At 43.3% G+C, this 24,783-nt stretch overlaps 1 protein-coding gene across 1 annotated transcript; it reads right to left on the bottom strand.

Annotated features, from left to right (window-relative positions):
• Positions 1-249: 249 nt before the first annotated feature.
• Positions 250-20,138, bottom strand: PGBD2 (piggyBac transposable element derived 2). The gene is made up of 3 exons (XM_023526329.1): positions 20,063-20,138; positions 3,888-3,949; positions 250-2,034 (listed from the first exon to the last, which is right to left on the bottom strand). Exons 1-3 carry the CDS (start codon positions 20,114-20,116, stop codon positions 291-293), a joined length of 1,860 nt encoding a protein of 619 aa, XP_023382097.1. The 5' UTR covers positions 20,117-20,138; the 3' UTR covers positions 250-290.
• Positions 20,139-24,783: the final 4,645 nt, after the last annotated feature.

The following is a 24,783-nucleotide window of genomic DNA, read 5'->3' as shown; positions in this document are numbered from 1 at the left end:
TCCAAAGCAAGATTTTTATTTGAATAAAAAGGGGCTCATAAGGTGAAATAAATAACAGTATAAAATACAGATTTACAAACATTTGTGGTTACTAATATAAATCCCCGTTTATATTACATGTAGGTATAATAGAGGATAATAAACAGGTAATTGACATGGAGGTGGAGAGAAAATACACCATTCTTCGTCACGGGTTCGGGTCTCTTTTTCCCAACAAAAATGAAACATAAGTCCTCCAATTGCTAAAGATCTCTCTCTCCGCCAGACACCAGGCTCTCCCTGCTCGCGCATCACCGGACGTGGTACTCCCGGAAACACTTGGCATGCACGCCCTTCTGGCACTTCTCGCAGCGGGTGTTGGTCTGCGAGTGGCAGAGGGCGCAGCGGGTCCTCTTGTCCTGGTGCACAATCCAGTGCCCGATCATGTCGAAGCGGCTCTCGGTTTCTAGCCGCCGGCCACGCCTTCCCTGAGACGACGTGTCGGCATTGCTCTCCAGGTACACGCAGGCCACATACCTGCGGAAGGCCAAGAGGTCCACCTGCGCGTCGCCGCAGCAGATCCGGTGCAGCTGCCATGCATTGTTGAGGGCGGCGTCCAGGACATAGCCCATGAAGCTGGAGTACCACTTGGTGCCCCGGACCCGCACCCTGTACCTGGCCATGTTCTGGTCCATGCGGCCCACGCCCCCCGCCTTCTCCTGGTACAGCTGCAACAGGCATGGCAGGCGGACCTGGCCTCGCGCCCCTGCCGCGCCTGCCGGACGACTGCTCAACCTCACCGGCTCTATGCCGGCGGCGTTGGAGCAGATGGTGACCACACTGCTGTCACGCCATCGGCACACGATTACCTCCTCACACTCATCCACTTTGTAATCGAACGAACCCCTCTTCATTTTCTTCAGTTCTTTGGGATCTTTAAGGGGGCAGCACTCTGTCCTATACTCGCGCACAGTTCCTGTGGCCTTAACCCCCCTTCTCCTCAAAATGGACATCAGTTTGACACTTGTGAACACCTCGTCGATAAAGATGTGGTAGGGCAGCCGGCCGCGCTCCTGCAGCGCGTCTGTGAACCTCAACACCATGCTGGTGCCCAGGTCCAGGCCACCACCCGGCCTGGTGAACAGCGTGCCCTGTGAGGGCTCGAACCACACCAGGTAGCCACTGCTGGTGGTGCCACACCAGACCCGGCAGCCTAGCCGCCCCGACCGCCCCGAGGGCCGCTGAGACCCACTCTGCCCAAAGTACTCACACGACGACTCGCCAAAGCTGTAGAACTCATCCAAGGGTGCATGCTGCTGGAAACTGCGGTTCATACGCACGAGGAGAGGCCTTACCTTGGTGAACCTGTCGCTGTGGTCCAGCTCACTGTTATCCGCAAAATGCAAGTATGAGAAGATCAGCTCAAACCTGTCCCTCCTGATGGCATCTGCCACAAGATGGTGATGCGAATCAGGAGAAGTTTCCCAAAACATCCTTCTCCTGGGATAGGATATGTACCCGCTCAGAATCAGAATGCCCAAAACACACTTCAGTTCCTGGGCTGTGAGACCCAGATGGACATTTTTCTGCCAAGCGTAACGATTGGTTTCATTAACAATAAAATTAATCGTTCCTTCATCAAAAAACAACTCGAAGAGGCCTACAGGACTCAGCTCCTGGCTCCTGAGGTGCTCCATATGTGGGTCCGACGCTGGCCAACTGCTGAAGTCCGGCCGAATGTCCCTCTTGGTCCAGACCCGCTGCGGCCCAGCTGCCCTCTGCCTCTTCAAGGGCAGCAGCAGCTGTGGGTCCTCCTCATCCCAGCTGCCATCATCCTCGGGCAAAACAGAGGCATGCAGCACATGGCCAGGCAGTTGGGCACCTGGCCAGCCATCCTCATCCCCCGAGTCTTCGTCAGTGAAGTCCCCCACAGCACTGTCGGGTGGGGCGATGAAGATTTCCTTTCTCTGATAGCTGGACCCATCCTCCAGAGCGCTCAGAACCTCAAGCAGCTTTGTGGATTTCAGGCTGGAACCTCCGCTAGCGGTGAAGCCACTGCAGTAATAGGAAACAGATTAGCACACCGCCCCCACTGCAAAGCACCTGGGCTTGAACAGCATCTGGAACCTGCACCCTCGGCACAGTGCCCAGGAAGTAAATTTCCAGACAAACACTGATTTAAACTATTTTAATGATGGGGGAGGCCTTCTAAAGAGGCATTCCACACTTTCTTTCTTCTTAAATAAATGTCCTGAATAGAGGGTCCCCTCCCGTAGTGAGTCCAGATGCCACTATCATCACCCAGATAACAGTAACCACCATTGGGAAGCCTGGGCCACAGAAGCAATCCTCACGGATATCCCCTGACTCAGTGGCCCCAACAGCTCTGCTTCATGTTGCTGTCTCACCTGTCTCTTCCCTTTCCCGTATTCATTTGGCAAATACAAGTGTCTCCACTCCCCAAATTCTCAAACTCTCACTAGCTGAACTCTCGCTAGGTGAACTCTCGCTACCCAAGCTCTGGATCTGAACAGACCTAGACAGATCTTCAGATGAAGCATCCACACCAGACATTTCACTGCACACTCACTGCAGTCCAGATCTAATGCCACTGGAAAACACAGAAACCCCCTCCCTGGACCTGCGGGAACTTAGTGGATGGCAAGAGATACTATTTCATGAGCAGGCACTGCCCAGAGGTTGAAGGTGGACACCCTCCATGCCCACCTGCTCAGGACTTCTTCTAAGTGGAGGAGACAGATGGCAGATCATCAAGCAAGTGACCCCACTGAATGGCATTGGGTGATGATGAAGGCCAGCCATCCTGGACGAGGATGGAAAATGCAGCCAAGGAGAGGACTGGGGTGCTACTCAGGCAGAGGGTAAATGAAGGCTCACAGGGTAAACGGCCTGCAAGTGAGGGAGTGAGGCTTGCAGACAGCTGGGGACAAGGTGGTCCAAGCAGAGAAAGAACCAGTGGCACAGGCTCCAAGCCTGAAGAAAAATGGTACCTGCCAACAGCAAGGACGCCAGGTGCGGCTACAGGTGCAGTGCAGGGAGGAGAGCAGAGCTGAGGTGGTAGCAGGCCGCACGGGCTGCAGAGGCCCTCGGCAGCACTGAGTGTGTGTGACTGTCACAGGAAACCCGCAGGGGGGTGAGGGGACGCAGGATGTTGGGGGTCAGACATGGCACTCTGGCTATGAAAATGGGCTGCATGGGGACAGCGGGCCCACTGCTGTTTGCGCCCCTCTCCATGTGAAGAGCCCAGAAGGAGGCACGGGCTTCAGCACAGAGCCTGTTCGCAGACCTGCCCTCCATGTCTGGAGTGAGGTGCATTACATACTTGCTGCAAGCTCATGTCTGTGCTGCGGCCAAGTCCCTACTCTGAGCACTCTGAGCTCTACACGGGCCAGGAAGGAAGCTCCGCCTTCCAGGGGGAGGAAAGCTGAAGCCCTTACCACAGAGTGCACACTGAGATGGGGGTCAGGGCAACAGCCACCTTCCCTCGTCCTCCAACTTAGCCCAGCCAGGGCCCCTATAAGCCTCACCTTACCACCCGCCGCTTGCCCCCAGGCCCCAAACGCCCTTGGCACATAGCTGTTCTGCCCCACAGGTGGGAGAGCTTGTGGGGAGGTGTGCCTTCTGTCTTCAACGTAAACCACGCTTTTTCCATCAAGGGCAGACATAGCAGCTTCACAGCCACACCGGTACCACATACTCCCTGTCTACCTGTTCTCCTCTAACCTTCTCCAACCCCTCCTCTTTCTTCCTCCTTTTTGCTTCCTAGACACCAAGGACTTAGTGAGACCAGCAGGATGAAGGACTAAAATCATCATGGGCTTGGCCTTTCAAAAACAAAGGAGTAATTAATTACCTGTGTGAAGCCTCCCATCAAACAGCACTCCTACCTTGAGCCTGAAGCCATGATGAACTGGAAACACGTTTGTCTTGACGTGCAGAATCTAAGAATCTGTAAGACAACAGAAGTGGATTTTTTAGAAATTGCACTTTAACTAGCAAAGCAATAAGACCTTCTCTACCACTTAAGGGAAAACATCTCTAGCTTAATGTTCACCACCAACCAGTGGAAATGGGCTGAGTATATACAGGAAATGGTGTCTAGCCAATTCGCTAGTCAGAGGGAAAGAGAACGAGTTCTGTCACCTCACAACAGGATATACGCTAGGGCAGTGTTTTCTACATTGGCATTGCTGGCATTTGGGGCTGGATGAGTCCTGTTGTGGGAGGCTGTCCCATGTATTATGAGATGTTGAATAGTAGAAGCATCCCAGGCCTCTACCCACCACATACCAGGAGAACATGCATCCCTCTAGTTGTGAAAACAAAAAATCCTCCAGGCTTCGCCAAGTGTCCCCTGGGGACAAACTGTGCCCTGGCTGACAACTGTTCCAGTCAGCACCACTACTAGAACCTACTTGAGGAGGAAAACGCTGTCACCAATGCTGCTTGACATGGCAGCCATCAGCCACACATGGTTATTAAGCATGTGACAGACATGTGGCTAGTGTGACTGAGAAACTGGATTTTTAACTTTATGTAATCTTGAGTTTAATTTAAATAGTCACATATGGCTGGCTGGTGGCTACTATATTAGACAGTGAAGCCCTAGATGTATTAAGAACTAATTGTGAAAAGGCAAAACTGTTAAATGTTTAAAGTATTCTAATGACCACAGAACAAGGAAGCCTTTCTTGTAGAAAATACAAAAACCTGAAGATTGGTAAAATGAACTACATGGAACCTCCAGCAAATCCATGGTAGGTGGTCTCTAAGATGCCCCCAAAGCCCCTGACCCCTGGTGTTCACGCCTTGTGTGATCTTCTCCCCTGAGGAGGCTGGGCCTTGTGACTTCTCACAAATTCAATGGGGTATAGGTGATGAGCTGTTTCTTCTGGGGTCAGGCCACAAATAGATGGTCCCCACCTTGTGCTTGCTCACTCTCCCATGCCCTGATTGACTGACTCCATGGGCACCCAGCTACAATTTTCTGAGCTTCCCATGGGAGTGGCCCATGGGGCCAGGAACCAAGGGAAGTCCCTGGCCAGGAACCAGAAGGCACTGAGCCCTCAGTCCAATAACCACAATGACTGAACTCTGAGGGACACTCCCTCCCAATCACACCTTCAGAGGAGACCACAGCCCTTGCTGACAATTTGCAATCTCAAGAGATGATGAGCCACTAGAACTCAGCTAAGTCATAAGTGGATTCCTAACTGGCAGAAACAAAGAGATAATGTTGTTTTAAGGTTCTAAATTGTGGGGTAATTTGTGATGCAGCAAAAAGTAACTAATATAACATTTATACAACAAAGCACTGAAAACAACAGTCAAAGTCATAGCTGTCATGAGATATTCAAAATACATATAACCAGGAAAGAACTAGTGTCCAGAATATATAAAGAATTCCTACAAAACAATGAGAAAGATAAACAACCCAAAAAGGAACATTAGTTTATTAGCGAGCATTTACCCTCAGGAGCTCTCATCCACCTGGTGCTACTGAGCTTCCGTTCTGAGGACAATATAAAATGTAGAGACTAGAGGAGACTGAAGCAGACCTACGAAATGGGCTAATAGGACAGGACTGCGTGAAGACCCTGCACAGAGCTGCACCAGGAAACAAGGACAAACGATAAACAGTCCCACTGTACAGAAGTGGCCAGCAAGCAAACACCACTGCATAGGAGTGGGGAGGGCAGGGATCGTCTAAGAATTTTTAACCATGAATGTTTATTAGGCCAATTCACATTTCTTAGTGGTCTCAATAACCTCAAGTGAAAATTTAAATGGAAAGTGACCTTCACTGGTAGTGCCCCCCAGGGAATAGTGGAGACAAACAAAAACCTCTTGGTAGTAATATATCCCAAACAAGACTTTAAAAGACCTCCACTGAGAATAATTCCAAAGAGCATAAACTGACAATCAGAGAAAAAGGAAGGTTGCAAAATAAACAAGAGAACAAAAGCACCATGAATGGGAGCCAGTAGAAACAACACACAACAGAATCATACCCACAGAAACTAGATACTTTACATATCAGAAAAATATGAAATAAGTATGTTTAATAAGTGCCAAGAAACAGCATGAACAAAAAACAAGAAATTTAAAAAGAAATAAAAAGGTCAACAAGAGTTAAAAAAGAACCAAACAAAATTTTGAAAAACAGAAAGTCCAGCAACAACAACAACAACAAATATCACAAAGGAAAATAAACCTAAAGGAAACCGCAAAGAAAAAAAAGACCTAAAAAAATGGACGAAAAAAAAAAACTACCAAAATACCAAATAAACAATACCAAACAAATCAGAAAGGAACCAAATAAAATTTAAAAGAATATACAGAAACAAAAATATGTAATAAGAAATTAAAAATTCAAAGAAACAAGAAGGACATCAGCAAAACAGGGAACTGGGAAACTCCATATTCTCACCCATGCAGAAGTGCTAAGGAAAACCACCAGAGGCTGCTAAAACAACTCTGTAAGATCTCTGAAAGCAGACGAACATTTACAGCAACCAAGCGAACCTTCAACTGATAAAAAGCCATCTTGGTCCTGTCTGGGCAGCGAAACTAATTCACAGTCCCACCCACTGTGGGAAACAGCCTTTAGGAAACCCGCCCAATGCATACAGTAAACTCCACAGCCCACCCTACCACTACACTTACAGTGGCATTCAGCACAGAGCACAACTGTCTGCAGAGCAAAATCGGTGGCCCAATCTGGCCAAGTAATTCAACGCACAGTCCTACCTGACTTGGGTCTCCAAATAACAAGCCAAGCTAGCCATGTGGCCCATTCTGGTGCCTCACTCAAGCAGGAAAGCTAATTCATAGTCCTGCTTACTGCTGAGTACAGTACCCAGTGCCAAGCATCTAGGAAGCCGGACGGGAAAACCCAGGCAACCACGGAGCCCATCCTTCAGCCTCGCTTGAACAAGGAACCACGCCAGCTGTCCTACCCAGCTATTCTCAGCCAGCACGACTGCTTATCACCTGACTTCAGAGCTCAGGTAGTGGCCTCACCCAAAACCATAACCTGAGAGCAAGCCTCACCTGTCCAAGCACACTATCAACGAGCATATCTGAGACCCCAAGATGACCCAAACACAAAGAACTGTCCCTGCCAAAGCAAACCAGTGAAGTCTGGAAGAAAAGACAGCTTATGCAAATGCACAAATACCAATCTAAGAAAGTGAGTATTGTAAAGGATCAGGTAAACATGATGAAAGAAATTGAATAAAGCTACAATAACTGACCAGAAAGAAATAAAGATCTGTGAAACGCCAACGAATTCAGAATAATCCTCTTTAAAAAGTTTAACAAACTACAAAAACACACAAATGGAAAAGAAAATTTTAAAAAAATGTGTAAACAAAACAAGACATTCAACACAGAAATAAAAAACCATCAAAAGAAAAATTCCTAGAGCTGAAGAATATGATAACCGCACTGAAGAATTCAACAGGGACCTTCAACATCAGACTCTATTATGCAGAAGAAGTCAGTGAGCTTGAAGACAGGTAATCTGAAATTAGCCAGTTAAAAAAGAAAGAGAAAAACAAAGAATGAAAAAGAGTAAGAAAGCCCACAAGATTTATAAGACATCATTAAACATATATATGTATGTATGCATGTATGAAGCCCACAAGATTTATAAGACATCATTAAACATATATATGTATGTATGCATGTATGAATGTATACACAAACATACATACACACACATATACTTTATGGGAGTCACAGAAGAAGAGATAACAAGGCTGAAAAGTTTATTTAAAGAAATAATGGAAGTGACGTCAGAAACATGGCAGAGTGAGAAATGTCCCCAGATCTCTCCTCTTGAAACAACAACAAGCTGAAAATCTAAAACTCAACAAAAAACACCCAATCTGCACACCAGCACATCTGAGCATGGGATCTGCGCATAAGAGCTACCACAGGTCAGTACACCAGGAGTCTGGTGGTAGACTGGGAGAAACAAAGAAGCTGCCTCTCGCAGCTGGAGTTCCCAGCAGGAGGAAGGGGAGTGGAGAAGGTGTGGAGGGTTCCCTGAGCAACCTTGTCTGAGAAAGTTGTGAGCTCCACAGAGTGGCAGTACCCAGGGACCAGAGTTGAAGGCAGAGAAGTGGGGACAGTAGAGAAGTGGAGATGGCATAAGAGTAACAATTGATTATTACCAGCCGCAGCTGCAAAATATGAGGCTGAGCCACAGCGCCCATTCCCTCAACCCAGAGGGCCCCTCCCCCCATATACTCCAAGACTGAACATGGCGGACCCCCAGGGGAATCTGAACAAATGATACCGAAACTCGTTAACATTGACAGGGACTGAGAATAAGATTATGATTGAATGTTTGTAAGAAAAAAAAGGCTTTATTGGGACTTTACATAAAGCAGGGACCCAAGAGGCTTAGACGCCACCTACTGGAAACCAAAAGACAAAAGCCTTCTTAGCAACAGGTTAAAAAGAGAACTTTATATAATAAATATTCTTTCTGGGAAGAAAAAAATAAAGCAGAATACACTTCCACTAATCTCCAGGCAGAGAAATACTCCATTAAATACAACGAACACCTAAGGTAACAAGGCAGCTCAGAAAGAAAGAGAAAAATCCCCAGAAAATAAGTTAGAAGGCATAGAAATATGCAATTTAAATGACAGAGAATTCAGGATGGTACTTCTGAAAAAACTCAATGAGTTGAAAAGACAACTAGATCAGCAGAATCAGTTTTTTAGCAAGAATACTGAAATCCTTAAAAAGAATAAAACATAACTTCTGGAGATGAAGAACACACTGAAAGAGATGAGGAATGAAATAACAAGCTTGGGAAACAAAGTCGACCAAATGGAGGAAAGGATCAGTGATATCGAAGAAGAAATCTAGAAACAAATCAGAAGGAAGAAGAGAGAAACTAAAGAATGAAAAGTAATGAAAGAGAAATACAAGAACTAGCTGATACCATCAGGAAAGGAAACATAAGAATAATGGGCATTCTCAAAGGAGAGGAAAAGGAGCAGGGATTAGAAAGCATTTTCAGACAAATAGTTGACAAGAACTTGTCAAATCTAAGGAATGAACTGGAGCTTGGAATTCAAGAAGTCAACAGAACACCCAATTATCTCATCCCAAAAAGGCCTTTTCCAAGACACACTGTATTAAAATTATCAAAAATAAATGACAAAGAAAGAATTCTCATGGCAGCTAGGGAAAAGACGACGGTAACCTATAAAGGAAAATCCATCAGATTATCTTTGGACTTCTCAGCACAAACCTTATAAGCCAGAAAGGAGTGGAATCAAATACTCAAACTATTAAGTGAAAGAAACTACCAACCAAGAATAATGTATTCAGCTAAGCTCCTTTAGATATGAAGGAGAAATAAAGACCTGTCTAGACATACAAAAAATGAGGGAATTCTCCACTGAGAGGCCTGCATTACGGGAAATAGTGACAGGGGTCAGCTCACCTAAAACAAAATGACAGAAAAATATATAACTAGGAATAAGGCGATTAGCAGACAGACAGAAGCAGAGGAGTGCAACCCTTACTAAGAACAGGGCATTATAAGTTTAAACAATAAAGAGAGATTTGCTATAGCAAGATAGTAATGAACATTCAGCATACATAGGGACAAACTGAGACAACAATGACAGAAAAGGGGAGGATTCAAATTCGGAAAGGGGAATGGAGATAAAGCATGCACAGGAGAAAATGGATGACTACGTATGTATGTATGTATGTATGTATGTATGTGTGTGTGTGTATATAAAACTATCCTTTACACATTCGTAAAAGTAACCACACGCCAAAGATTCAGAACTGATGTGTATAACATAAAACGAGAAGGACCAGAGGGAAAATCCACAAAACTCAACCAAAAGCGAACAAAGAAAACAAACAAAGAAAAAACAAAAACAAAAACACAAGGACAAGGAAGCAATGGAAACACTGAGCTACCAGAAAGCAAAACATAAAATGGCTACAGGAAAACCTCATATTTCAATAATCACCCTAAATGAAAATGGAATGAATTCACCAATGAAAAGGCACAGAGCTGCAGACAGTATCAAAAACAAAACCCAACTATATGCTGCCTCCAGGAGACACACTTCATTTCCAAAGACAAATATAGACTCAAAGTGAAAGGGTGGAAAATGATATTTCAAGCAAATGGCATTCAGAGAAAAACGGGAGTAGCGGTACTAATATCAAACGAAATAGACTTCAAAATAAAAAAGGTAAAGAAAGATACTGAGGGACACTTCATAATGATAAAGGGAGTCATACACCATAAAGACATAACAGTTAATATCTACGCTCCCAATCAGGGAGCCCCGAAATATATAAAGCAATTTCTAACAATTAAAGGAAGAAAACACCCAAGCGCTATCATACTAGGGGACCTAAATACCGCACTGTTGGATATGGACAGATCATCCCAACAGATAATCAATAAAGAAATAACATCTTTAAATGGCACATTAGATAAACTGGACATAACTGACATACACAGAGCCTTCCATCCCAAACAGCTGCTTCTATATTCTTCTCTAGTGCACATGCATCATTCTCAAGGATTGACCACATAGTGGGACACACAGATAGACTCAACAAATATAAGAGGGCTGAAATCATACCAATTATATTCTCTGATCATAATGCTTTGAAGCTAGATATCAACTGTAAAAAGAAAGTGGAAAGAATCACAAATACATGAAAATTAAACAACATGCTACTGAAGAATAACTGAGTCAGAGAAGAAATAAAAAGAGATCAAGAGATACATAGAAACGAATGATGATAGTACAACATCATCAAAACTTTTGGGACACAGCAAAAGCGGTCAAAAGAGGAAAGTTCATATCATTACAGGCCTAACTCAAAAAACAAGATAGAGCTCAAATAAACAACCTAACTCTTCATTTTAAAAAACTAGAAAAGGAAGAATAAGTGAAGCCTAAAGTCAGCAGATGGAAAGAAACAATCATAATTAGAGCAGAATTAAATGAAATTGAAAAAAAAAAGAAAAAAGAAATGCAACAAAGAGCTGGTTATTTGAGAAGGTTAATAAAATTGAAAACCTATGGCTAGACTCACTAAAGAAAAAAGAGAAAGGACACAAATAAACAAAATCAGGGATGAAAGAGGGGAAATTATGACTGACACTGCATAAATACAAAGGCTCATACAATACTATGAAAAAGTAAATAACACCAAATTTAATAACCTGGAAAAAATGATCGACCAGTACTAAGAAAAATACAACCTTCCTAGACTCAATCAAGAAGAACTGAATCAACAGTATGGAAACTGAAGCAATCACCAAAAAGTAAAAGTCCAGGACCAGATGGCTTCACTAATGAATTCTACAAAATAGTCAAAGAAAATTCAATACCTATTATCTTCAAACTCTTCCCAAAAATCGAAGAGTGGGCAATATTTCCTAACTCATTTTATGAGGCCAATACAACCCTGGTACCAAAATCTGGTAAAAATAACACAAAAAAAGAAAACTACAGACCAGTATCTCCCATAAACACAAATGCAAAAATCTTAAATAAGATACTAGTGAACTGAATACAGCAACATGTTAAAAAGATTATACACCAAGACTAAGTAGGCTTCATCCCAGGGGCACAGGGATGGTCCAATCTATGCAAATAATAATTTTAATACATCACATAAACAAATTAAAAATAAAAATCATATGATCATATCAATAGATGCAGAAAAAGCCTTCAACAGGATACAGGATCCATTTATGACCAAAATGCTTAACAAATCAGTATAGAAGGAAAGTACCTTAACATAATAAAGGCCATATATGACAAACCCTCAGCCGACATTGTACTTAATGGTTAACAACTAAAAATCTTCCTTCTAAGATCAGGAACAAGGCAAGGCTGTCCACTATCACCACTGTTATTCAATATAACATTAGAGGTCCTAGTGAGTGCAATCAGGCAAGAGAAAGATATAAAAGACATTCGAATAGGAAATGAAGAAGTCAAACTTTCACTATTTGAGGATGACATGATCCTCTATACAGAAAACCCTAAAGACTCCACAAGAAAACTACTAGAAACGATAAGCAAATACAGCAAAGTTTCTTGATACGAAATCAATGTTCAAAAATCCATAGCATTTATATACTCTTAACAATGAAGTGTCAGAAAAAGAAGTGAGAAAAATAATTCCTTTTGCAATTGCAACAAAAAGAATAAAATACCTAGGAATAAATTTAATGAAACATGTGAAGGACTTATATAACGAAAACTACAAGACCCTATTAAAAGAAATCGAAGAAGATACAAAGAAATGGAAAGATAATCTGTGTTCTTGGATTGGAAGAATCAACATAGTTAAAATGACCATATCACCTAAAGCATTATACAGATTTAATGCAATCTCCATCAAAATCCCATTGGCCTTTTTTAAAGAAATGGAACAAAAAATCATCAGATCTGTATGGAAGCACAAAAGACCCCAAATTGCCAAAGCCATCCTGAGGAAAAAGAATGAGGCTGGAGGCATCACTCTGCCCAACTTCAAATTATACTACAAAGCAACAATAATCAAAACGGCATGATACTGGCAGAAAAACAGACACACAGACCAGTGGAACAGAATCGAGAGTCCAGAAGTAAACACATATTTACATGGGCAAATAATTTTCAACAAAAAAGCCAAAAACATACAGTGGAGAAAGGAAAGTCTCTTCAATAAATGGTGCTGGGAAAACTGAAAAGTCACCTGCAAAAGAATGAAACTAGACTGTTGTCTATCACCACACACCAAAATTAACTCAAAATGAATTAAGGACCTGAGTATGAGACCCGAAACAATAAAATGCATGGAAGAAAACAGGAAATAAACTCAAGAACTTTGGACTTAAAGAGGATTTTATGAATTTGACCTCAAAAGCAAGGAGAATAAAAGCAAAAATAAATGAATGGTACTATATCAAACTAAAAAGCTTCTGCACGGCAAAAGAAATCATCGATAAGGTAAAGAGACAACCATCCAAATGGGAAAATATATGTACAAGCAATGCCTCTGATAAGGGCCTAATATCCAAAATATACAAAGAACTCACACGACTCAATAACAACAAAAAAACAAACAATCCAATCAAAAAATGAGCAGAGGACCTGACCAGACACTTCTCCGAGGAACACATACAAATGGCCAACAAACATATGAAAAGATGCTCAACTTCACTAGCTATTAGGGAAATGCAAATCAAAACCACAATGAGATACCACCTCACACCTGTAAGAATGGCTGTCATCAACAAGACAAGTAATAACAAGTATTGGAGAAAAAGGAACCCTTATACATTGCTGGTGGGAATGTAAACTGGTGCAACCACTATAGAAAACACTATGGAAATTCCTCAAAAAACTATGAATAGAATTATTATATGACCCAGCTATCTCTCTTCTGGGTATTTAGCCCAAAACTTTGAAAACACTTATCCATAAAGATATATGTACCCCAATGTTCTCAGCAGCATTATTCATGGTGGCCAAGAAACAACTTAAGTGTCCTTCAATAGATGACTGGATAAAGAAGATGTGATACATACAATGGAATATTACTCAGCCATAAGAACAGATGAAATACTGCCATCTGTGACAACATGGATGAGTCTTGAGATTATCATGCTAAGCGAAATAAGTCAGACAGAAAAAGTTGAAAACCATATGCTATCGCTCATGTGGGATATAAAACTGAAAGCCAACAAACAAACATGACAAACAAAGAGAGACTCATGGACACACAACAGTTTAGTGGTTATCAGAGGGGAGGGATTAGAGAGATAGGGGTAAACGAGGTCAAATATTTGGTGACAGAAATAAATCTAACTCTGGGTGGTGAACACACAATGCACTATATATATGACTTACTGTTAAATGATACACTTGAAACTCATTTGACTTTGTTAATCAATGTCACTCCAATGATTTTTAATTTAAAAAAATCCTAAGCAAAACACTAACAAATCGAATAAAACGATTAACATTAAAGAGATTATACATTAAGATCAAGAGGGGTTCATTCCAGGGGCACAAGGTTGGTTTAACATTCACAAATAGATTGATATACCACATAAGCAAAATAAAGGATACAAATCACATTAACAGATGCAGAAAAAGCATTTCACAAGATACAGCATCCATTTATGATTAAAACACTTAATAAAATAGTATGAAAGTAAAGTACCTCAATATAATAAAGGCCATGTATGACAAACCCACTCACAGCTACCATCTTGATGAAAAACTGAAAACCTTCCCTCTAAGATCAGGAACAAGACAAGGATGACTGCTCTCACCACTCTTATTCAATATAATGCTGGAAGTCCTAGCTAGAGCAATCAAGCAAGAGAAAGACATAAAAGGCATCCAAATTGAAAAAGAGGAAGTAAAACTGTCACTGTTTGTGGATGATGTGATTTCAAATATAAAAACCCTAAAGACTCCACAAAAAATATATATTAGAAATAATGAGTAAAGTTTCAGGATACAAAATCAATATGCAAAAATCTGGTGCATTTCTATACACTAACAACAAACCTTCAGGAAAAAAATGAAAAAATATTTATGATTGCAACAAAAGGAATAAAATACCTAGGAATAAACTTAATAAAGGAGATGAAAGACCTGTACAATGAACCTACAGGACACTGTTGAAAGAAACTGAAGAAGACACAAAGAAATGGAAAGATATTCTGTGTTCATTGAAGTATTAGATGAAATGAAGACTGCTAAAATGTTCATATTACCTAAAGCAACTGACAGATGCAATGCAATCCCTATCAAAATGTCAATGGAATTTTTCACAGAAAGAGAACAAAAAAAATCTAAAATTTCTGTAGATCCATAAAAGAACCCAAACAGCCAAAGCATTCCTGAGTAAAAAAGAACAAGGCCAGAGGTATCACACTCCTCAACTTCAAACTATACTACAAGGCTACAGTAATCTAAACAGTATGCTATCAACAGAAAAACAGACACAGAGACCAAAAGAACAGAACTGAGAGCCCAGAAATAAACCCATGTATATATGAATAACTAATTTAGAACAAAGGAGGCAAGAACATAGAATGGAGAAAGGAAACTCTCAATAAATGGAGTTGGGAAAACTAGACAGCCATATGCAAAAGAATGAAACTAGATTACTATCTTACACCATCCATAAAAATTAAGTCAAAGTGGATTAAAGACTTGAATGTAAGACCTGAAACCACAAAATGCAAAGAAGAAAACACAGGAGCATGGACATCAGTCTTAGTGAAGTTTCTGTATACTTGATTCCACCAGCAAAGCAAACAAAAACAAAAATATATGGGAGTACCATTAAACAAAAAAGCTTCTGGAAAGGATACCATCAACAAACAAAAAGCAACCAATCAAATGGGAGAAGATATTTATAAATGATATTTATAATAAAGGATTAATATCCAAAATAAAGAACTCATGCAACCCAACAACAGAAAAAAAAATCCAATTAAAAAACGGGCAGAGGACATGAATATACACTTTTCCAAGACACACAGATGGCCAAAAGGCACATGAAAACATGTTCAACATCATTGATTATTAGGGAAATGCAAATTTAAACCACAATGAGATATCACCTCTCACCTGTAAGGATATCATCATCAATAAATCAACAAACAAGTAGGCAAGGATGTGGAGAAAAGGGAAACTTCTTGCCCTGTTGGTGGGATTGCAAATTGGTGCAGCCACTATGGAAATAGTCTGGAGGGTCCTCAAAAAATTAAAAATAGAACTACTTTATGACCCAGCAATTCCACTTCTGAGTATTTATCTAAAGAAACTCAAACACTAATTCAAAAAGATCTATGAACCCCTATGTTCACTGCAGCATTGTTTACAATAGCCAAGATATGGAGGCAACCTAAGTGCCCATCCATAGGCAACTGGATAAAGATGTGGTACATATATACAACAGAATGTTATTCAGCCATAAAAAAATGAAATCTTACCATCTGCAACAACATAGATGGACCTAGAAGGTATTGTGCTGAGTGAAGTCAGTCAAGTGCTATTTACCACAGCACTGAAAAAGGAAAAAAACTTCATGATTTAAAAGTAATGAATGAACAAACAAAACAGAAATTCACATAATTACAGACAACAGACAGGTGATTTCCAGAGAGGAAGGGAGGGCAAAATGGGTCAATTCTGTTATGGTAATGAGGTTATGCTGAGGAGTAGTTAGGCATAAAATTGAGTGCAGCTTTTCTTAAAATATAGAGGGGCATACATATTCCAAGTGTCAGTAAAAGATTATGTTGCAGGAAGCGACACCTAACGGAAGAATTTGGACGCTCAGACAACTTTGTTAGAGGAAGGAGAATTTATTGGCCAGCGGAGTGCATGGGGTTAACAAATCCATGCACGAACTCGCTTTGGTTAGATTTATTAGTTTATATACCTCTGCATTGTCCATACAAGGGATGCGAGATTCCCTTGTCTGAGGTTTCATGTGTGCCTTATGACTCAGGATGGGGAGGGGGAGCTTCGGGTGGGGGGCTACAAGAGGGGAGGAATTTTCAGACCACTGGTCTTACAGGTCGTTTGTCTTACGACCTTGGCGTTATCAGCACTGTTATAGGATTCTCGAACAGAGACACGGGAAACTGAGGTTATAAGTAGGAAGTAACACTTATTAATGCCAGCACCTGCTCAGCCGATTCCTATCCAAAGGCTGAGCCCCAATTGTAACATAAGAAGCAGTTTTATACAATCTTGTTATTTCTACACAGCTACAGAGATAAGGAAGGACATTAGTTGGTTAGCAAGCCATTAATCAACAGATGTGAGCTGGATAGTCCTTGAGATGGGGGAGATAGCTATGGGGGAAAACATGTTAGGTGGAGAGTCCTGGAGTGGGTAGAGGGCAGTTAGGAATGAACTTTTAACTAGCTGAGTTGGTCATTTCTGTAAGCCCTTCCCTTTGCATTTTTTTAGATGCCTGTTTTCCTCTATTAGACATGTTCTTGTTGTAGACAAGTGTATGGTGATGGGTGTAAACTAGACTTTTGGTGGTGAGCACTCTATGGTGTATATAGATAAGAAATTATAATGTGGTACACCTGAAACTTAAGTAATGTTATTAACCAATGTTACTTCAATTTAAAAAAAAAAAAAAACTCTATTTACCACAGCACTGAAAAGAATACAACACTTAGGAATAATCTCAATGAAGAAAGTGAAGGAGTACACTGAAAACTACAAAACATTAATGAAAGCAATTTTGGAAAATCAAAAAATGGAAACACATGTGTTCATGGATTGTAAAACATAATATTCCTAATATGTTCATACAACCTGAAGTGATCTACAGATTCAATGCAGTGTCTGTCAAAATCCAATGGCATTTTTCAGAGAAACAGAAAAATCCATCCTAAAATTCACATGGAATATCAAGGGTGCCCTAGTCTGCCCTTCGTCCACTCACCAACATTCAGTGACGGCTTGCAGCCAGCCATGCTGACACCAGCCCACCCTCATGGCCTGCAGAGAGCCACCCGTGGTCACAATCCACAGCCCCCGAATAAGGTTGATGCCACCCACAGCCTAGTCCCGAGCCTTCCCCTCAACCAGAGCCTGCCTCAGTTCAGACCACCCCTTGCCCTGCACTGTCCTTCTCCAGCTCAAGGCTTCCCCATCACAGCATTCACCTGGATCATTGCTCCTGGCCCTGTCACATGTCCTGATGGTGGGATGGGTGCAGAATGGGTGCACTTCATACCTTCAGAAGCCAGCAGGACTTCTGGCATGCAACAGGCACCCAACGGTACTCGCTGAGCTGAGTAACTCATGCTGCTGAGCAAAACTGCCACCTCAGGGCACCTTCCCCATCACCCTGCAGCAAGCCCTGCATGTCCGCCCTCCCTGTGTGGCTTTCAGTCAGCTGCTTAGAATATAGCTAGAAACAGATGATGTAGGCTGGCCCTAACCAAACACATTTCGAGATTCTCTGAAACCTTGGTATAAGACGTGTCAAGGGAGAGTCACTCAAGACAGTGGACTCAGCCAGGACGGAAGGGGTAGCTAGGCAGGAAGATGACAGAAGCCACTTCTCCCTTTCAGAGGTCCCCAGGCTTTGCCCTCAGGCCCTCCATTCCCTTGTGTGTGGCTACTCCATCTTTCTTGTCCTGCCTGATGGAACCGACAGAGGAATGGGACAAGAATAAGTAGTGCTTTAACGGGCCATGCCAGCTCCCAATGGCAATGATGTCCAAGGAGAGGCTACAGGGCAGACACAGTAAGTACCCCATCACTTCTTAATTCACTTGTCCAACATCGGAAGTGTCTACCAGGTGCCAAGGATGTCTGTACAAAATTGCCGCTATAACAGGGCTACCAAGGAGGGGAGTGGACCTGAACCCAGTAAGAGAGGTCACAGAGCACATCCCCAAGTAAGGAATGACCAGACAGAGAACTACAAGAAGAGTAGGAATTCTGAGTAGGCAGAGAAGACTTCCCCACAGAGGGAACAACAAAGGGGGAAAGCGAAGCCAGTCAGGCTGGAGCAGGTCAGCTGGGGAACAGCAGACACAGGAGAAGGCTGCACCTGCTGCACACGGCCTTGCCTTTATCATAGAGCAAAGGGAAATCAAAAAAGATGGCAGGCAGAGGACCGCAATCAGGTTTGCACTTCAAAAGCTTATTCTGACTGTGGTGTGAACTGAGTGAGGACACCAACTAAGTGAGGTACAGGGAGACAGACAGGAAGGCAAAGTGATGGTAGAGATGGAGAAAAGCAGGGGAAGGGCTGATGGGGAGCCCACTTGAGGTCTTGGCTGTACGACTGGGTCCAGGTCCATTCACAGAGGCTGAAAGACCAGAAGAGGACCAGGCGTGGGTGAGCTCCAGCTGAGTTTTACCCAAATTGAGACGGAAATGCTTCTGAGATGCCCTGGAAAGTCAGCAAGTAGGCCACAGGCTCCATAGGTCTGGGACAGAGAAATGGCCTGGGCTAGAGTCATATGAGTGCATTTTCTGAGAATATGTGGAATGCCCAAAGCTACTGGATCCTTGAGGCCACAAGAGATTACCCAGGGAGGCCCACACGGAAAGAGATGGCCCAGACGGGAGTCTTCAGAAAGATGAGGGCCGAAGGTGGGCCTGCGCGGGAGGCAGACCTGGAGAGGCTGTGCAGCATGGTGGGTCACCACACAGAGGGCAGGGCGACCACCTATGCAACGCTGCCAGAGGCCCAGCTGCACGTTCTTCACTGGCCCTGGCACCCAAGAAGAAAAGGCTCTTTATTAGAGGCCTGGTGCCCAGCGACACTCTGAAAAATCTTGGGGAAGGGGGGCCGCCACTGTTTAAAATGTAAACTGATCCAATGAGACGCGACAACTAAATACTGATTTGGATCCTATACCACAAAAAGGATGGGGGGAGAAGAGCAGACGACTCTGAGACTTGACGTGACTGTCCTAGCTGTGCCGACTCTCCTGTTAAATAAGGTGGAACCTAGGTGAATGGAATGTGGGAATTCTTTGTACTGGTTTTGTAACTTTCGTAAAATTATTTCAAAATGAATTTTCTTAAGACAGCTTATAAATGTAAATGCCCCCTGGGCCAGGTGCAAAATGGTCCGGAAAGGCCTTTGTGAGACATGGGCCCCTCACTTATCCTCCCCATCTCACACCCAACGGAGAGAGAAGGGACCAAAAACACCCTCCGCAAACCCCGGGACCCCGGACGGAGGCAGAACCCGCACAAACGCAGAAACGTCCTGCGCGCAGCGCGCCCCCTGCCACAGCCGCCCATCCCCTGAGGAGGCGCCCGGCCCCGCCTCCTCACCCCGCAGCCGGAGCGCCCAGGTCCAGACCCTCGGAGCTCGGCGCCCGGAGACCCATTGTTCCTGTCCGGATCCTATCCGCCCGCCGCCTGCGCGTGGCAATGATGGCCAACGCCTGGGCCGCCGTTGAGAAAACCCAACGACAGGGACCGCCGCCCCCTCACCCAAGCCGGGGCCCACTCGGTAGCGCGAGCGGGACTACGCCTACCTGCGCTGGCCGGGCGGGCGCCTCTGCGGCCGAGCCAAACACCACGGCCAGCATTGAGTTCGGAGCACCGCGCCCGCACCAGCATCGGGCGTCGCGGCCGCGGAACGTCCGGCACGAGAGCGTTAGCTGCGCCTGGACCACGCCCCCAGCAATGGCCACGCCCCCGACCCCAGGCGACCATCGAGAGGTCCAGGCTTCCGCGACGCCTAGAGGGACCCCGGAAGTGCCGCCGAGGCCTGGCCTGGGTCACGAATCGAGCTCTGTCGCTATCATTGCCTCTGCCTCCCTGCTCCCTTGCTTGTTAGTTAGACGCAGTCCTCGCTCTTGCTCTCGAGAGCACGAAGGCTTATTTCTTTCCAGGGCGGTGGTTCTCCCACGTGGTCCTAGGTCCATGGTAGCTTAACGTTGGGACCCTGATAGAAGTGCAGATGCAAGTGCAGAGCCTAGGCAGATCTACCAATTCACATGCCGAGGGCGGGCAGTGATGCAAACCCTGGTCCCAGAACCACTGACCTGTGACAGGTTTTCACCCTCCACACACTGGATGTTTGGCCTGCATAAATCTTTTTGTGGGCACCTGTTCTGCGCTTTGTAGGTAGAGTCACCAGATTAGATACAGGGCGCCCAACTGAATTTGCATTTCATATGAATAACACTGTTAATCTGATTCAAATTTAACTGGGAGTCCTGTACTTCATTTGGGCACCCTACTTACTCCGTGTATTTTATTTGCGAAAGCTGGCAACCCTGATTGTGTTGCAGAAAAGTTGCAAAAATCAGACCAGTGAGAAACCAAGCAGCACTCAGAGAGTTGGAGAACTCAGGTTTATTAGGCCAGCAGTCCCAGAAGAGCTAGCGCTCTTAAGATATGGGCTGGAAGCTCAGCTGCAACGTTGCTTATGTAGAATTATTTGACATGGGCCAATTGGTTAATTTGTCCTCAGATGGTTATAAAGCGCTGGAGTTGCTAAGGGGTACAGGCAGTTACATTTGTTGCTTAGACAGAACAAGCAAAAAGGAAGAGGAGTCTTTAGTTAATTTTGAATATGGCCTCTGCAGCAAGCATATCTACAGAAGCAGAACAAAGAGCTGATTAGCCTTTTGAGTGAAAATTCCTCTTCAATTGTAGGGTATTGTGCATCTCTGTCCTCTACCAGCTAGGTGCCAGTAGCGCACCACAGCCCTGCCTCTCCAGTTACAACAACTGAAAATGTCTCCAATGTCCCCTCCTTTTCCCTAATCTTCCCCCATCCTCTCCAAACATGTGCACGTACGTGCACGTATACACGCACAGTCTTTGTGGTGCTTACATTCCAGTGAGAAAAACAGACAACAAACAAACTAGTAAAATATATAGTTTGTCCAAATGGACAGTGCTATGAAGAAAAATAAAGCAGGGAAGGAGGATAGTAAATCCAGGTTTAAACAGTGTGATAAGGGAGATCCTCACTGAGAAGATTATATTTGAGGGAAAGCCAAAAGCTCTGAAGAGCAAACCATGCAGAATCCATGGAGAAGATACTTGAGTTAGGGAGAAAGCCATGTTTAAAGGCTCTGAGGTAAGAGCAGGCTTAGTGGGTTTGAGGATCAACATGGCTGGAGCTGAGTGGACAAGTACAGTCAAGGAGGTGATGTCACAGAAGTTCACTCATGGCTCTAGCAGAGAGGGAAGGCAGTCGATGTGATCTTGACAAGTACCTCTGTGGTGAAGCAGGAACAAGGAGCTGGGCAGGAGGTACAGTCCTAGTTCAGACCAGACATAAGGAGCACGCCCTCAGACCAGGTTTCTCATGGTAAAGGGAGAGAGAGGCAGGAGGGTTCTGACTATAATTTGAAGGTAGAGTTGATGGAATTTGCTCATAAATTGGATGGAGGACATGGGAGAAAGAAGTCTGGAAAGACTCAAGGTTTTGGCTTCACGAGTAGAAAAACAGCACTGCCACCAGCTGTGAAAGGAGAAGTGGTTTGGTGAGAGGTCAGGATTTTGGGATTGCATGTGTTCGCTACGTCCTGGAATCCTCATTCTTTCAGGACTTTTCTTAGCAAGTTAGTGAAGGTGGCGGACTGACTTGTCTTATCTAGATAGAGATATACAGATATGGTACATACCCAGCCTTAGTCCTAATTAATAGGTAGACTCCAACCTAAGCCATTTTCTCCCACCTAAGTGCTCAGTGGGAAACCTGAAGTCTTGCTTGGATGAAAGCATCGTTCCCCTCAGCATTTAAGGTTCCTTTCTTCCATGTGGGCGATGGGAATGTTCACAATCTCTAGCTAATGCGTAATGTTTAACCTGGGGAGGGGTTACACTGAGCCCTCCCCCCATCCCCCCACCTCTGTCCTCAGATAATAGAAAGGGCATATGGAGGGACTGCATCTGGGTGAATGACGCCCCACATATGATGCTGGTCCCATAGATTATAGTGGAGCTGAAAAGTGCCGATCACCTAGTGACGGCACAGCCATCATGACATCATAACTTATTACTCCCGTGTTTGTGGTGATGCTGGTGTAAGCATACCTATTGTGCTGCCAGTCATATGAAAGTATAGCATGTACAATTATGTACAGCATGTACTACTTGAAAATTATAATAAACAGCTGTTACTATACTTTTTATCATTAAGTGTATTCTTACCAAGAAAAAAATTTGCTCTAGAACATTATGCCATGCACAGCCTCATTTTCTCCTGCATTTCATTTAATCTTGCGTTGTTTTGTATAGTAACGTGCTGCCCAAGGTTGTATCCCAGGAGCAGTAGGCTGTACCATAAAGCCTTGGTGTGTAGTGGGCCAGGTCTGTGTCAGTGCACCCTGTGACACATTTCTCTGAACATATCCCTGTTGTTAAGCAGCACATAACTATTCATGTGGCGATACAAGTGCAGGAGACTGTGGCTCTTCATTTGTGAATGCGCTCAGGTGGTGGATGGAAGAATCTAAGAATGAGAGGCTAGTATCCCTCTAGAATAAATTAGCATATCAATCAGGTGCCCAACTGTAGGCTATTAAGGACTATAGAGATTTGGGGACTTGAGGTCTAAGTTAAAGGGAGAAATGAGTACAGACCAAAAATAGAGGGAGAATAAGATAGTCATGGTAAGATGCATGGAAGTTAGAGAAGAGAAGGAAGAGAAGGATGATGGAGAGGTGGGTGCTGGGGTCTTCCAGGTGAGCCTGTCTAAGCTCTCCTCAACTGGCTTATCTCCTTAGAGTATATTGAAGGATGTATATAAAGAAACGGTTGCTTTGCTGATGGTATTTGAGGTCTTAACCATCCTTTAGTGTGACACACAGTGCCCTTCAGAAGATATATCCACCCAGAACCTCAGAATATGACCTTATTTGGAATAAGAGTCTTTGCAGATGTAATAAAAGTAAGGGGGTTGAGATGAGACCATCTGAATTAGGGCGGGCCTGACTGCACCTGTGGATGTGAGACCAGCCCCAATCTCACGCAGATGTGAAGTTGGCCCGGAATTCAAGGGCAGATGTCCATAGCACTCCTGGGCTTCTGGTTCATCACTCCCATCTCTGCCTCTGCCTACATAGCTTTTCCCTACGTCTTGTGTATCTTCTCCTTTTCTGTCTCTTGTAGAAACATCCTTTACCCTGCCTTTGAGTTTTAAGCTGTTGCTCCTCATATTCTGGCCAAAAAAAAAAAAAGACTAATCTATTTGTTTTTAAGTTTAGGCCTTAGAATATTGGAGTCTTAGTTATCATGTATTCAGAAACGTTAAAGTTGCCTTTCGTAACTTATTTTTATTTCAGCTAAAGCTTTTTACAGCTTTGCTTAAAATTTTTACTTTATTTCTTGCTTCTCTTAAATATACTTTATGCCAAATTTTATTGAGTTAATCATGTGACACAGTGACTAACAAGAAATTCACCACCCTTCACATGTCTTGCTTTGTATAGGTCAAACTTTTATTTATTGCTTAATTTGTATGACTGCTGTGTCCTATGGGGACAGATTGAGCCAGGAGTAATGAGCCACCTAAGTAGTGAGCTTGGTGCCTGTCCCCTCATATATTTAATATCCAGAAAGCATACTCACTGCAATGTGGATACCAGCATACATAATTTTACCAAAAATTAATAAAAAGATCAGCATAGGACATGGTTCCATAGTATAGCAGTTAGCAAGTCTGCTTTACATGCTGAAGGTCTTGGGTTCGCACCACACTGGAGCCATGGTCTATGGCCATGCCACCCTGAATAAGCTTGATGTCAGATCTCGGAAGCTAAGCAGAGTCGGGCCTGGTTAGTACTTGGATAGGAGACCCCCTTGGAAGACCAGGTGCTATAGCAAAAATAATTTTAAAAAAAAGATCAACACCAAAGCTACACGCTTATGGAATTTTTAAGAACCTGTCTAGACATTTTCAGTGTCTTGCTTTGAATTAAGTACATTAACAGTAAAAAAAAAGGTTAAAACTTTAGAAAAAAATTTTAAATTTTGGGTGGAAAGGAGGGAAAAAAATCATACATAACAGGAATTGAAAAAATCCAGCTGATCAAACCAGAATCATTTCTAAAAATGCAAATTTTGAAATTCTCTTTAATCGAGAAATAGGCTAAATAAGTTTTTTTTAATTTTTGGAAAAAATTATTAAAATTAAGTTTATTATCTTGTGAGTAAATGTCATGTAAGTCTTATGATAACTTGTTTATAAATACTATCTTGCTTTAGGGAGCTGATAAATTGTTTTAAAAGGTGT

Source organism: Pteropus vampyrus, unplaced genomic scaffold (assembly GCF_000151845.1).
Source record: "Pteropus vampyrus isolate Shadow unplaced genomic scaffold, Pvam_2.0 Scaffold817, whole genome shotgun sequence".
NCBI classification, from domain to species: Eukaryota; Metazoa; Chordata; class Mammalia; order Chiroptera; family Pteropodidae; genus Pteropus; species Pteropus vampyrus.
The sequence above is the reverse complement of the archived record's forward strand: the minus strand, read 5'-3'. Positions and strand labels throughout refer to the sequence as shown.